This window comes from Protopterus annectens, chromosome 1.part0 (assembly GCF_019279795.1).
Source record: "Protopterus annectens isolate FY-2018-M chromosome 1.part0, PAN1.0, whole genome shotgun sequence".
Taxonomy (NCBI): Eukaryota; Metazoa; Chordata; order Ceratodontiformes; family Protopteridae; genus Protopterus; species Protopterus annectens.
In genome coordinates, this window is record NC_056725.1 from 406,605,265 (window position 1) to 406,622,007 (window position 16,743).

Consider the following 16,743-nt stretch of genomic DNA (forward strand, 5'->3'; position numbering starts at 1 on the left):
GTCCAACAAGTCTATGTCCTTGCAAGAACATGTGCATGCACAAACACTCAAACAAACACACCAGCCACAAACACACACACACACACACACACACACACACACACACACACACACACACACACACACACACAGGCACGCACATTTAACTAATTCAGTAATTGGTTAATTTCATTCACAGTCTAACTCTGCCCCATTAAACATAGTTGTTACCTTTGTAATCAGTGACTTTCATGAATAGACTATTACTGTCCCCTCTACAGATAGCTGTATTTGGCTCTGCATACCTATAATGTTTGATTGTTCAAGTAAAAGGAATAATAATAATAATAATAATATATTTTAACTAATTTCATGTTGACATGCATGCTTATTTTGCCTTTGATAAGCTAGTTTAATGGTCACTTTTTCCGCTCACATTCTGCCCCCCCCCCAACTAAATACACCAACTTTCTGTGTATACCAGTGTTATTTGATTGTTATAAAAAGTGACAAATATATAGCAAGAACAGCATATTCAAAGCAGTTGCTCTCAGATACATGCAGTGCCTTCCCCTACTCCCAACAAGACATGTAAAAGATTGCATTAGAGTGTTTATGTCCTCTGCTTTAAATCACAGTCTGCACACAAAGAAGACTGTAAAATATTATGGTTGCAATAATACTGTGGCCATAATATTTTGTGGTTTTTCTGTGTGTGAAGGCTGCAGATGAAAGCAGAATATGGGTTGTAAACAATAGGCAAGGATTTTCAAGAACAATTTTAAATTATTTTGCTACAAGTCAGCAGTTTATAAACAACCCCAAGTTGATGCTAAAATCTTTTGTCAGTAAAGAGTTCAGTATACAAATTTCCTTACAAAATCCTTAAAGTAAAACTAGGCATTGTCATTTAATAAACAGTATAATCCTATCAACTTTGCAAACAAAATCTGCATGGCAGGCTTGGAAGAATGCAGACACGACAACCATCAAATAAAAATGAACTATGAGAAAAGCATGATACACCGGTAAAACGCCAAATATTCAAATTAAAATGTTCCATTTTGTTTTCTGTGCACCCATCATAAAGAAGAAGCAGTCATTTTAAAAGTATATACCCTATTAATGTTGACCAAATATTCAGTTAACACTTCTTATTATAATACATATGTTTACACTGACCTCCTTATTTGCACCTGATGATTGGTCTGTCCAGCCAGTGTGCATCCTATTGAGCTTGCAGCTTGCATCTGCTCTTACAACTTGTTCAAAGGCAATCCCAACCTGAAGCACATCAGTAAAGCTAGTTGATGTGACCATTTTCTCTCAAACCTCCCAAGACTGGTCACTGTGCAAAACTTCCACTTTCTGAATGCCAAAACAAATGAAAATTCCAACCAGCCTGCTACTGTACTTGCAGATATATTTCTCAATGTTCTAGACAAAGCCTGAAGGATATATTTATTTATTTTATTTATCATTTGTTGACCAAGTTAGTTCCACTAGGCTAGTAGCCTCATTTCAGGGGAGACTCAAGGTGGTATTTCTGCTGCTTGGGCAAATTTGGATTAGTCATGAGGGAACTTCTACTTTTCGATAGGTGCCCATTGGATCTTTTACATCTACCTGAGCTACTAACAACTCAGGCAGAAGGGACATTGATTTAACATCTTATTCAAGGGATGATGCACTCAGGAGTGCAACACCCCCTACCTTATGCTGCATTGCAATGTCAGCAATCCAGTCTCCTGGAGTGGTAAAAGAACATACAGCCTTCTGGTTCTCCAGCACCAAATGTGAGTGTGCTACCTGATATGCCACTGACACTACAATGATACAAAGGATAAGAAGTCTGAAACTCAAATGTCTAAGTATTTAGTGACATCAGTCCTTAGTGATTTTCTAGAAAGTTCAAAATTTTTGAAGAACAGACCAAAAAATAAGCAAAAATCTGGACATTCTCTAAAATTCTGAACATTTGAGAGATATGCATGCAGAGCCCCTAAAAAATTAATTAATAAAAAACACTCACTCACCAATCAAATGCAATCAGGCCCTGCCATGTACCATTCAAAGCTAATGAATTGTAAGCTTGACTGAGAGTAATTGCAGTTTTATTGGTTATTTTATGCTATGTATTTACTAAAAAAATATAAACAAATATAAAAAGGCACATAAACTTTCCATGTCATAGTACCCAAAACTATAAAAATAGACTTTTAAGAGAAGAATATATTTACTTACCTGTGAGTATGTTCACCTCTCACAAGAAAGCAGGCAATATTATATTTATAAGTTCTGCTGTGATAAAATCACTCTCTGGCAAATAAATACATATTTGCGTTAATATTTCTAACATTTTTTTTTATTACTGTCAAGTTGTTTTTTAGGCCGTTTACTAAAAAAAAAAAAAAAAAATCAGTGTTTGGTGTGCTTTACCCCATCAGCAGCCAGTTTCAAGTGTTTTTGCTTTAAAGATTCTTGCTGTCAAATTGTTTTAATCACAAGTTGCAGTTTATAAGTAAAATCATTTGGCAACGAGAGCTGTTATGAATGGAACAACTTCAGTAATGATCTCTTGTTTTTATAGAGTGGGCTGTTATCTTTGTTATGTTTTTCTTTGCAGCTCAGCAGACAATGATATAGGTTACAAGAAAGTGGTGATCGCTTTTCAGCAAATGTTTGTGAAGAGGTGTAGCATCACATTACTAATGTTCCTCATATCACTGTGGGCTCCCCTGAAGTCATGGGCCCTGGGCAGTGATCCAAAATGCCCCTATTGTAATCAGCCATTGAGTATACGGGGGTAAATCCTTGAGATCTTTTCCATACTTATTACTTCTTGAAGGTAGTAGACATAGGTTCATAGGCTCATCTGTACATACTAGGCTAATGACCACTAGGGCCTTTATAAGCCTAGCCATGCAACCCAACCCAGTTGCATACCTCTGTATCATGGATGTTTATTGGGGGGTATGTTAGAACATTTCTAGAAGTTATGTGGGGGGTACATTAGTTTGGGCATTACTGTCTGCCTGTGTCTATCAGAGACATGGGGGTAAGACCTGGGGAAATTTTCCAAGTTTCCATGCATTGGTCAAGTTTATACTTAAATGGTTTAGGGACAGATTTTGCTTCATATGGATGGGAATCCTGTTCCAGTGTATGGGGATCCTGTGAGGCACATATCTGTCTTGCCAACATGTCTTATTTATGTCACAAGCAAAATTTAAATCTTTGATGCTGTGCATTTTGCAGATTTTCAAAAGGTCCTTCAGAGTTGGATCTGAGGATGGCTTGTAGCAAGGCAAAAATTGACTCTCAGTACCTTGTAGAAGACTAAGTATACAGATACGGCTTTAAGGAGATCCATATAGGACAATATGTTTATACCCTGGATTCTCCTGGTGAGGAACCTTTGTAGGCATTCCATCTGTTGCGAGTGTCTGGTCAAGTACATGCCGAAGGGGGCATTATGCTCAGTGATGGGTCTGATAAGGGCCAAATAAAGTTGCCCTGTGACTTCCTTGGACCTGGATGCCATGCCCTTACTTATAAACTGGGCAACGTAGAATGATTTTCTTAGTACATTGGCCACATGTTGGTCAAAGTCCAGATCATTGTCTATATATATTCCCAGATTCCTAACTACTGGGTCACGTCTTAGGCATGTCTTATCTTGGTGGAGTAATTAGCCTGGGTATCAGCTCTCCTGAAAAGCACCATAATTCATTTCTTGGGTTTGAGTTTTAATCCATGACTTTGACACCAGTCATTTGTCTGTGTTAGATCCTCTTTTGGCATGGTGGAAGTCTATGATAGCTCCCAGTTTGCAGTCATCTATGAACGTGGTCAGCCAAAGGCCCTTGACATTAGCCTATTCCTCTGAGAAGTAGATGCCAAACAGGAATGGTCCCAACATGGAGCCCTGAGGTACTCCTCTGGTGATCAGTCTCTTAGTGGAGGTGGTCTCACTAATCCTGACTCTCTGGCTCCTATTTGTGAACTAGCTGGCAATCCAGTGAGTTGTGCAGAGGTGTATGCCCAGTTCAGTGAGTTTGTCAACTACAGCTGAGAGGGGTATTGTATCTAACATGTTAGCTAGATCCAAGTAGGTGGTATGTACCATTCTCCCCCTCATCCATTGCCTTGGTGACCTTCTCAAAGAATTCCATCAGGTTTAGAAGCATGACCTTTCCTCAACAAAGCCAAACTGAGTCAGGTACAGCATCTGAAGGTTGCCTCTGTCTTTGTTGATCATTTTCATGATAATTCATTCCATGGCTTTTCCAAGGTATGTTGATGGTCCACCCTTGTGAAGTGGGACAACCATTTCAGTCCTTCGTTGTCATGGTACAATGTGTGTTTTTAAGCTATAGTTGAAAAGTGACTCAAGTGATCCTGATAGGTGATGTTTCAAACTATTTTGAGACATCCCAGGATATTGTCATGGTCTGCTATGGCTGTGTTTTTGGCCTTTGTCAGAGTTGCCAGGTTCTGCTCCCTGTTAATTGTTGGGGGGAGTTATGCTAGTTGGTATTTCATGGGGGAGGCAGGAGAGAGTTGGGGGTTGAGGTTTGAGATGAATTTGTCAGCCAGCAAATTCACAGTGAGGGTGGAAACACTAACCTAAAGTTCAGCACACTGAAGTATGCTGCCTTTGAGTTTTCAGACATAGCTTTAAAAGGCCTTGTGGTTGCCTTTAGCCTCTGAGGCTACATTGACCTTGACCTTGTAACTGGCTTTGTTGCAGTTAATTAGTCCTCTTAGTTTCCAGTGTAGTTTAATGAGAGACCTCCTATCATTATGGGAGTTGCTCTTTTATTTTAGCCATGACTTTTTCCGTTTTGTTAGATACCCTAATAAGGTTAGAATTCTATCAGTGTGATTTGTTTTTAGATTTTGTTTCGGGCTTACTTCTAGTAGGTACAACAGACTCTATACAGCTATTTTCATGGTTGTACAGGGTCTTTGTGAACGGTTCTGCACAGCTTGCTGTGAAATCAGGTTTGGGAGGGACACTGATTTTTGACAAACTATCTCTTAATAGGATGTAGTTTGCTTTGGAATAGTTCCTAACTGTTACAAGATTTGCTTGGATTACCAAGTTGATTTTTATTTTGAAGCAGACAGCTTTGGGGTCTGACTTTACAGTGAGGACATGACTTCGGGGGGCATGGTGCTCTCCCATATTGGTGGGTACCAGGTCCAGTATGTTTGAACCTGTGGTTGGTGTGCATACCATCTGGTCAAGGGTATTTGTGTTAATAAAGCCAAGGAATGGTTGTGCCTGTGAGTGCAAGATGGTGTAGGTTTCCCAGTCTATATGGGGTAGTTAGTCTCCCATGAATAGGGTATTTGGTTTAATGATGAGTGTCTCCAGTAGGTCTAAGTAAGAGCTACGGGATTCTGGGAATGCAGAGGATGACCTGTAGCTTGCTAGGATATGGTATGGGATTTTGTCAATGGTGATTTGCATATGGATAAATTCCAAGTCATCATCCTGTTTAACCAATCTAGAGTTATGCTTGTTGCTAATACAGATTGAGACGCCTCCCCCATTTTTCTCTGACAGCGTAGCTGATGGACTAAATGTGTGGAAGGCACTGAAGTCTTGCACTGTCAGAGTACTTTCTGTAGATTTAAACCAGGTCTTGGTAATGGCACAGATGTGTATATTCTCCAGAGTGAGGAGAGCTTGTAGGGTACAGAGTTTCTTGTTTAGACTCCTAGTATTGAGCAGTAACACCTTTAGATTTAAATGAAAACCTGTAGAAACTTTTCCACCTAAAGTCATTTTTTTGCTGTTCTACTGCTGTTTGGTAATTGTAAATGTAATCTTTTTGACTGTTTCACCTATGTAATAAAAAAGAGAAGGGCTATGAATGTAGATTATTTTATTATGGCAAAACATTTGCTGCATGTTCTGTAAAACATTAATAATAAAGTGTGTTATCCCAGGACTGCAGCAAGGGTCGTATCCCAGGTTAAAAAAATATGACTGGACAAGATCACACAAATGATAATAGTAAACAAGTTCTGCAGTAAAGGAGTGGGAGGTTCAGTTAGTAGAAGATGGGGTTCAGTTGTGCAATTATCCCCGTCATTGTGTGTGTAAGTGACATTGCTAAGAGATCAGGGACAAAATATGCACCTGTTGCACATGACCCAGAGTCCTGCATCAGGAATGATACAGACACTGGTGTGGATAAAATGAGAAGGGACTCATCAATTTAGAATGATGGTCAAAATGGATGGCATCTTAGTTTCACTGAAAAGAAGTCTCAGACAACTAACTTTATTAAAATCCCAGTGAAAGACTGTTTTTTGAAAACCAAAGGAGACTTTGACATACTTATATTAGATGCTGTAAATAAATGTGAGACGCCAATGTGAGTAGGCAGTAAGGAATCTTCGAAGGATTCTTGGAATCCTGGAAGGATTCTTGGATGTACACGGTGATACAATACCAGTGGAAGAGTAGAAGTTGTTATTTTTCTGTACAGATAGTTGATAAGACCACACATTCACTACTTTCGACAGTTCTGTAAAACACAAGTCTGCATAGACATTGATGGAGTGAAAGCTGTGTGGAGAAGGAAAACAAACATTATGCATAGTCTATAGCATAAGGCATATGTAGACATAATAAATTAATTTAATATTTGTATTCAGAAAGAAGTAGGCACTGGAGCTAAGAAAGAGTCATTTAAGTACTGCAGCTGGAATTAAAAATGCAAACAAAGCACTATCAGAGGATGACAGATATAAGCAATAACGGTGTAATATAAAACAGCACAAAGGTGATGTGGAGATATATATATATATATATATATATATATATATATATATATATATATATATATATAATTTTCTCAAAAATTCAAAACTTTTAAAACATTTCTAAAGAAGTTCAAAAATAATTGCTAGTTCAGGAAAGTATTGGAGATATATACACCAATTATACTGTGAAGTAAGCAGCAAAACTTCAGTTAACAAGGACATTGAACTTCGGCTTTGGTAGTACAAAGGGTGACCAGGTAAGATAGATAACAGCTTCTCATTTAAGTATTGTGATTAAAGTAGTAGTTTTATTTTACTAGCCTTCGAGAGTTAACGTATCTTGTTGAGAATTTTTTCATCATAACAAGTGCTTTAATGTAATTCTTTTATTTTACTGAGTAACAATGGTAATTATCTTTCAAAAGCTCAGCATATGCAACAAACAAATATGCTTTCTGCACAAGACAGCATTTCACACAAACCTTATCTTTATGAATCTCTTGCAGTGATAGAAGAAGCAAACTGGCTAACATTACCTGATGATTTGGAGAAACCTGGAGATGGATTTGATGCAGTTATTTGCCTGGGAAACTCATTCCCCCACTTACCAGACTTCAAAGGTAAATTTTGTGACTTATACAGTAGGAAAACTAAAAATACTTAACTTATAAATACATTTTGTGAATTATACAGTAGGAAATCTAAAAATATTTAACTTGTAAAATATAAATAAATGCAATTGCAACAGAAACTGTTGACTTTAAAAGCAGAATGTATACATTCTATCCCAACAAATATCAGCATATTCCTTATTGTTATAAATAACACTCATTATCTTAGATTATAAATGCTCTATATAGTACTTACCAGTTTTATTTATTTTGTTTCCAAAATCTTGCCAGTTGTCATATATTTCCTAAATAAAATGTAATGTTCACAATATTTATCTTGAGGATGAAATACAGCATCCTTAATCCAAGTCAATAACATAGATGGATGACTCCTTGACTACAACTCAGGTGACCCATATTCGACTAGTGGCAGAAGAACTGGAGGGGTCAAGTCGGGAAAGATGCACTTGAGTGACTGATGCCAGTTTGCCCACCTGGGGGAGGGTAGTGGCTACGATGGTCACTAGTGACGCCAGCTTATGGGGGGATCACTCATGGAAGAGGCCAGCAGGCTCATGCTGTTGCACTGGGGGTGGGGGCAAGAAGATGGGCATGTGCAGAACCACACTGGCCTCTCCCATACCAAGCAGAGATTAGGATGGGGAGGAGGCTGCTATGGAACTAGAATCTGGCTTGTTCCCCTAACATCCTGTTCTCTCTTTTCTTTGAAATAGTGGGCTAATACGGCACTCCAGATGAGAACAGTTGTGTTGTATGGCTCTGAACCAGTCCAGGGATGTCTGGTTTTCAGCTATGGAAAAAACAAACAAGCTGGTGCAAGACTGGAAGCCACTGGGCAAGTCCAAAAGAGACAATAAAAGACAATAAAGCTTCCTTATGATAACAGAAAACACAGAGATAATTGTGACAATGGACCTAAGTATGTCAAATGCTAAAGGAGCACATAATACTTTTAACTATTCACCTATTGTTTAGTTAATGAGCTTTCAACTCTTTCTGAAAAACAGCTCTGTACTACAGAGTGAATATCTTTCTGTCTGTAGGATCTGCTTTTGCTATGGTCTACTGCAGCCAGAGCAACAAATGACATTGTAATGAAATACTGATACATTTCAGGACTGGATTCATATGCATTCTTATTGAAAACAACAAAACTTGGTTTATCTGAATTTAATTGGTTATATAATAATAAGCTTTTTGTCTGAATCTGGAAACATCAACATGATTCCAAAATGAAAATGTCAACATTTTAATTTCTGAAATGAAAAGTGAGGTTTTCAGCTAGTATTTGCAAAAAAAAAAAAAAAAAAAAACTGATGATTCAAATTTGTAACATTTATCTAAGTTCTTCAAAAGAAATTGATCTTCAACGTTCATCATCAAATTTTGGGATATAACCCAGTCCCTCTGACATGTTCTATTTATTTTGCAAAAGAGATTTAGATCTCTTGAGTGGGTGTTTATGATACCACTGGACTTGCAAATGCATAATAGGTCTAAACGTATAGTGTCTGTTGAAACTCTATATGCATGGCAGAGATTACCTCTTAGTAGCCTGTATGAAACTAAGAGAAGGAGCAAGGCTTTGGGGCAATCTATGTCATTTTTTTTTTTTATGATTTAGACCTTTGATTTTTTTTTTTTTTTTTTTGTGAGAAATCATTGTTGGTTATTCCAGTTTTGACAAATCCAGTAATTATGTCCTTTATATAAATAACTCTAAGTATACAGCATTTCCTATATTTAATTAATAACAAAGTCCTATATCAAGTCCCAAGTTCTCACAAGATGGAAGAATACTTTTGAGCATTTCCTTTTGAATGCTACCTTTGCCTACAAACTTACTAATGTTATCCCCTCTTGAACTAATCTGATCACCAGACCTGATGCAACCCTCCCCATTTGTCCAGACTTGGGACTGACACAAAGAAATACATGGGGTTGTGCATCCCCAGTGGCTGGGTTCAGTGATAGTGGTTGTAGAGACCAGGTTGAGGAGAGCCTGGAGAGGGGGAGACATGCTTTAGAGAGGAGAGTAATGAAGGTCAGCAGGACTAAGACAGAATATATGTGTGTGAATGGGAGGGAGGACAGAGGAATGGTGAGGATGCAGGGAGTAGAGGTGACGAAGGTGGATGAGTTTAAATACTTGGGATCAACAGTTCAGAGTAATGGTGAATGTAAAAGAGAGGTGAAGAAGAGAGTGCAGGCAGGGTGGTGAAGAGTGTCACAAGTGATTTATGACAGACGGGTACCAGTAAGAGTGAAAGGGAAGGTCTACAAGAGGGTAATGAAACCAGCTATGTTATATGGGTTGGAGATATTAGTGTTGTCGAAAAACAGGAGCCAGAGCTGGAGGTGGCAGAGTTAAAGATGTTAAGATTTGCATTGGGTGTGATGAGGATGGACAGGATTATTAATGAATATATTAGAGGTTGGATGGTTTGGAGACAAAGCCAGAGAGGCAAGATTGCATTGGTTTGGACATGTGCTGAGGAGGGATGCTAGGTATATTGGGAAACAGATACTAAGATGGAGCTGCCAGGTAAGAGGAAAAGAGGAAGACCTAAGATAAGGTTTATGGATGTGGCAAGAGAGGACATGCAGTGGTTGGTGTGACAGAGCAAGATGCAGAGGACAGGAAGAAATGAAAATTGATGATTAGCTGTGGTGACCTCTAACGAGAGCAGCCCAAAAAAGAAGAAGACATTTCATACAGATTTATATGACAAGATCTCTGTCTTACCCTGTCGGTTATGAAAGACCCTGCTTTACTAGATTTTTTTTTCATCTCAGAAACACTGGTAATGCTTAGAGTGCTCAGTTTAAAACATGCAGCTCACTTTATGACATAAATATGACTTCCTGAGTGATAAGTCTATTATCAAAGCAATTCCCTAACCTGTAAAACAAACTTTCCTTGCATGTTAACTGGTGTAATGCCTTAACCTACTTTAAGTTCATTATTGTTGATTGAATGGGTTCTCATAAATTTGCCCCATGGACTCGTAGTATGACCCTTATCAAGAAGAGAGGTACACCAACTGGCTACAGTTCCTAGGGTGCATGGTTAGGCTACATGTGAGTTGCTCAAACCATCTGCCTAGTACAAGCCAAAGAAGACATGCATCTATGAACCTTGAATTTCACCACTTTGTTGCTACTATTTTTCGCAAATAATTTTCTGCAAAACCTTTATCTTATGATCCCTCCTTAAACCCCACTCAGCCTTTCTGACCCTCAGTCCACAACTCTAATACTCAAGGGTACCTTTTTGTTCCTGTACACCCCATAATCTTTCCCTGAAAATGATCACTTTAATCAAGTAAAATGTGTGGTTTCTCTGGCTTCTTGTCTTTCATTCATGTGAAATATTTTATGTAGAAAAGCAGTGAAGAGTTTAAGAACTCAAATAGGCGAGCACATTACTGATATAAAAGTGTAACAATTATTGCACAGGCTAATTACTATGGCTTTTGTATGAATTAAAAATATATATTTTTTAGTGCTGGAAAAATACCACTGAGTGTTAGTAATGGGGATTGGGAATCAAAATTAGAAAACAGAGATCTTGTTTGGTAATTAAAATTGAGTGCCACACAACCAAAGGGATTAACAATGCAATGTCTATTTCATGTGCTCTAAAACTAACATTAGCAAATTTTGATTTGAGCTTTTATATGACTTTTTTTATTTTATTTAATGTATATGTGATTTACTTTGGATCAAATTATTAATGTTATGAATGTTAATTTTGAATTTTTATTTCATATTATCTAATCAGATGATATGCCAAATGATTTAAAATTTATTTATCAGCTTGAGCAAATGTTGAACCTCGTTCTGATTAAGTCCTAGCGTACAAGAATGTTGCTTAACCGTGGTGTAACAATTAGAAAATATATACAATGTTGAGTTTCATGTCTAACTTATGTCACTTTCCCATTTCCGTTATACATTGTAATAATAACCAGGTCTCACAATGAAAGAATAAGCAAAGGGTACTATGTTCATTACTGCTCAAGGGAGGTATTTACTTATCCTAAGTCAGTGAAGGAGAAGAAGGTTCAGTAAATATACAACTGCCATTCAAAATACAGTAAGCTTCAAGTAGTCCCTAAAATGTAGACTAACTTTTTTCAGTGGACAACCAAAACTGCTGGTGCTATTTTTTAAGTGAAAGAAATCACCAAAATGGCAATAGATTAGTCTGGATAAGGAAAGTATAAGAACAGATGACTTTGTCCAGTTCCCTCTCTACCCTCAGAAAACGAGTGGTAGCTAATGCTAAGAAGTAAATGGATGGATACGCCTGGACACCCAGATGGGAATGAAATCTGGTATCAGTGGCTGGGTGAGACAAGGTTAAGAAGAGCATTTCAGGAGGAATAAAGACAAGATGTGTAGCTAAGGCAAGCCTTTTTAAATAAAACTGGTGAAGCATGTAGTTAACTTGTTTCAACCTCTGTCAAATTAATTTGGCAGCAGAGGTTCCATTGTAGCAGTAAGTAAGGGTGTACACAGTTTTTTCACTATAAGGTCTTATAGCGCTGCCTTGTGTCATCTATATTGCCCTATCTAGTCAACCTTGATATCCTGCCCCATAATCACCATATTGCCACACCCCCTTATCACCCATTTCTCCAGAATGACAGCATATTCAATGCATGTCCATGATATATCCTAACTAGCATTTAATAGCAGCAGTACTGTGACAAGCCCCTGTGCCTCATCAAAGCAGCCAGTCTCACTGATACCAGCTCACACCTAAACCACCAGCCAAATATACCCCTCAACACACCACATTTGTAGATCTTCTGTCTTCAAATACTGGGCTTAGCTTAGCTATTTGTTGATCTGGTTTTGGTTCATTTGTCAGTAACAGCATGAACCATTTGCAACAAGGAACCCCTTTCCAATCTAAATGGAAGCCAGCCTAAACCTTTTCAGCTAAACTCCCTTTCTTCTCAAAAGCAAAACACACCAAAAATAAAGTGATCATAATAAGCACCATCAACTTTTTTACTCCAAACCCAAACCCACCAAACCTGTTACCACAAGACTTCATCCTCACGGTGTCTTATCAATTATCAATAAGTTATCCAATCATAACTATAGGGACAGTAGCTGCTGGTCAAGTACCCGACTAGTTACAATCAGTGCCACCTACATAGTGAACTCCATCATTGCCAGGTCCTAAACCAACAGATAAGTGTACCTCTCAGCATAACACACTCACAAATGTACTATATTTTAATTCTACTGCTAGCTTCGCTGGTTTTGATTTACTTGATGCGGCCAGACTGAATCATTTGCATCAGACAGCCTCCTTCCACTCTAACTAGAAACCAGCCTAAACTATTCACAGCAAGAAGCCCACTGCCACTGAAAGCTGAAACACAAGCTGTGCATTTCACAACAAGCATGTCACCTTTCAGCTGTAAGCTGTAAACACTATAATTGGTACCAGAAAAGTCTCATGCACACAATCCTACCCATTCTATGCAAGTCACCTACTGAAATCTGTACGTACAGAAGCTAACATTTTACTGCTTGGGGTTTGGTTCATGCAATGTATAACATAAACCATTCAAGCTTCCTCAAAAAGAACATATAAGCAGTGCATGACACACTCATAATGTACAACCCCTCTGTTGACTACCCAGCAGTCATCATCCTAGTGAGGTGGCTTATTTTTTATTTATTTAAATTTGTTGACTGGGAGTGTCCGACTGGACGTGGGTCCATTTTCAGCAGAGGCCCGGGGAGAAAAGCTCCACAGTAAAATAAACAGACAGTAGTTACATTGGATTACATAGTGATTAACAATTTAACATAGAAATTACTTACAACATATTTACAGATGAAGAACATAGTACATCAGTAGACAACTAGAATCTTTATCTGTGAAGTACATAGCAGGCATTAACAAATGTAACAATGAGAAGTTCCTGCTGTATAATAAGTACTAGGCTTATGAGCATCTGAGCTTGCTATAATCAAGGTAGTTACTGGAGTGGAAAAAAAGGTAGTAGTTGAATGGGGTGGATGATATTAGCATGGGAGTTGCAAGGGCATAGCCAGCATGTTTTTAGGTGCGCTTTTAATAAAGTTTTGAAGTTGGTGCATGATGGTACGGAAGTAATTGTGGGTGGGAGTGAGTTCCATAACTTGGCTATGACGCAAGAGAATAGTGCTTCATCAGCAGAGTTATTGGCTTTAGTGATCTGCAAGTGATTTTTGTTTCTGGATCTTAGTGGTCTGGTGGTACGATAGGGTTGGAGTAGATTCTAGAGGGATGGGACATTTAGTGGATGGTTTACTAGTTTGTGGGCGAGTGAGAGTTGATACCACTGAAGGAGGTGAGGGAGTTCAAGCCAGCCCAGTTCAGCAAATGAGAGACAGTGGTGACTATGGTAGGATGCCCCTGTGGCAAGTTTGGTGATTTTGTTGTAGCAGGTCTCTAGCTTGTTTAGATCACATTGCCTTAGGATGGTATATACTGGAGAGGCATAAAGTAGGGTGGAGATAAGGTGGGAATTAGCTACTGAAATCTTTGCTGCTTTGGTGAGAAATTGTTTATTTCTGTATAATGCTCCTAGTTTTTTGTGGACTTTTTTTATGGTCATGGATATGTGAATGTCAAATTTTAGTTTATTGTCTATTTCCACTCCTAGCAATTTGGTGTGTTCAGTTGGGTATATAGTGGTGTTGTCTTTTGCTGTGATGTTAAAGTGAGAGTTGTTGTGAGTATGTTTGGTGGGTTGGAAGATGAGTAGTTTAGTTTTGTTTGGGTTGAGTATTAATTGGGCATCGGATAACCATGTTTCAACAGAGGAAAACGCTTCCTGTGTGACTTTTTGCAGTTTGGATAGGGACTGGGCTGAGCAGATGATGGTCGAGTCATCTGCGTATTGGATGAGTGTGCCATGTTTGGTGGCAGAGGCTAGATAATTGGTGTAAACAGAGAAGAATAGGGGTCCAAGGATGGATCCTTGGGGAACCCCTATGGAGACAGGTAGTTGGGGAGATATGTCATTCTGCCATACAACGAATTGTTGGCGGTCAGACAGGTAACTCTGAAACCAGTTGGTGACTGATTGCGAGAAGGATAGGTTATTGAGGACAGAGATAAGTTGTTTGTGTGGGACCATGTCAAATGCTTTAGATAGATCTAGGAAAGTAGCAGAGGAGAGATAGCCATTGTTTTTATGCTGAAGGATAGTGTTAGTAAAGGAGAGTAAGGCAGTGGTGGTGCTATGGTTTGGTCAGAAACCATGCTGAGTACTGGAAAGGAGGTTGTTAGTAAGCAGGTAGTCTGAGACCCGAGAGTGTATGCATCGCTCTAGTATTTTGGAGAGTGGAGAGAGAATAGCTATGGGGCGGTAATTGGTTAGTTCTGCAGAGGGTCCGCCTTTGAGGAGGGGAATTATATGTGAGACTTTCCACAATGTGGGAACGTAACTTTCTGACAGAGATCAGTTAATCAAGATGGATACTGGGTAGGCCAAAGCATCAGCTGCAATTTGTAGGTATTCACTTGGGAGGTTGTCTGCTGCTAATTTGGTGGGTTTAAGTTTAGTTAAGAGTTTTTTTATGTTGGAGGTAGGTACAGGAGAAAAAGAGAAGGCAGTGGGGAGATTACTAGTTGAAGGTGTGGGTTGGAGGGGAGGGGGGTTGTGTTGTTTAGCTAGTGATAGTATGGTTTGGGTGAAGTGTGTGTTGAATGCGGTAGCAATATTTTCTGAGGAGTGAGGGATGTTAGGAGGAGGGGTACTAACTTTACCTGGGTGGAGGATGGAGTTTATGGAGGACCAGAATTGTTTGGGGCTGTGTTGTGAGGAGTCTAGGGCAGACTGGTAGTATTGGAATTTGTCCTGTTTTATTAGCTTTTTGACTCTATTGCGTAGTTCTAGGAATTTCTGTCTAGCTGAGGGGGTTTTGGTTTTGCGCCAGTGCTCCCAGGCTTTATCCCTGTTTTTCATTTCTGACTTAGTGGTTTTCTGTAGCCATGGGAAGGGTTGTGCTTATCATATAAGAAACAGAATAAAGAAGCAATCATTACGTGACTCAAAGTCTTTCAGCACTAAGGTGATATCAGCATCAGTGTTATCATGCATGTTTGTCAAAGTAAAACCACTTAAGTATGCATCAGTTGTGATGTTTCACAACCAGCTTTTAATGTATCACAGCGAATGATCTCTCTGCAGCTGCAACACTCACTAGCATGATGTGCAGAAATGGTAATGCACTCTTTATATCTGGATGGAATGCTTGGTTCAGCTGTTGTAGTGCTGAAAGGATGGATGATGGTAGACAGCTTGTCTGAATGCAAAATTATTACTAGTGGCATACCACAGGCATCAGTGCATGGCCCTCTCCTGTTTGACATTTATTTTGCAGATATCCAAGCCAATATTCCCAAAGTGTGGTTCATTAAGTTTGCTGATAACTGCAAGATGGGCACATTTTTTTCTGCACTACCACTGATAATAAACTGCTCCACAAATGGGAGGGTGACCTAATGATTAAGGTGCTTGCCTTACAAACACAAGGTGCAGGGTTTGAGTCTCACAAGGGATAATTGGCTAGGCTTACAATGGCTCACAAGGGCAGTTAGCCTAGTACTAACCTATGAACGTATGAACACACCTGGTGCACTGAAAACAGTCTCAAGCTAAATGCAAAAAAATGCAATATAGTAGCATTGGACAAAAAAAAACTGTTTCCTCCTCAACTGTTATAAGAGGTACTCCTTTTCAAACAGACATGGTCATAAGATACCTGGATACAACTGTCTCTCATTCAATCATCCTGTTTCCCCTTAGACAGGAAATCCGTCTATATGCCCAGGTTAATTTCCAAGGGAATATCTTCAAGATCCAAAGAAGTCATTTTACCACAGAACTTTAGCCTTATTAGACCCATCATTAAATACATTTCCCCATTTGGTACAAACAAATCCAATCATGTTGCTCAGTTGTAGGTTGCCAGTGATTTTTAACAAAAAAAAGTTAAGGGCCTTAAATTGTACAACCTTCTTGACAGATTAGCACAACTTTTTTTATACTCAGTAGCCTATCAGCTGCTCTGAAGTGACCTGTATCTCATTATTTGGGCCATAAAAGACCCAATTTTGTTTGACATCATATTTCTTCACAAAACCAGTGCCTCTATGAACACTTAGATGAAGGACCTAAATTTACACCAAAAAATGAACAACACTTGCTGGAGGAATAGATTCCTAACTCAACAAATTCCCAGCCTATGAAATAAGCCACCACTTCAGGCCAAGTAAACCACAACTTTGGCTGCCTTTAAGGCTAGCTTTGATGATTGTGGGGTAGGC

General features: G+C 38.8%; 1 protein-coding gene across 1 annotated transcript in view; it reads left to right on the forward strand.

Moving 5' to 3' along the window:
• The window catches only part of GNMT (glycine N-methyltransferase), a 252,808-nt gene that overhangs the window by 136,539 nt on the left and 99,526 nt on the right, over nt 1-16,743 (forward strand). The window contains exon 3 of the mRNA XM_044060275.1: nt 7,269-7,382. Coding sequence (XP_043916210.1) covers nt 7,269-7,382 — 114 coding nt within the window. The remainder of the gene's footprint in view (nt 1-7,268; nt 7,383-16,743) is intronic.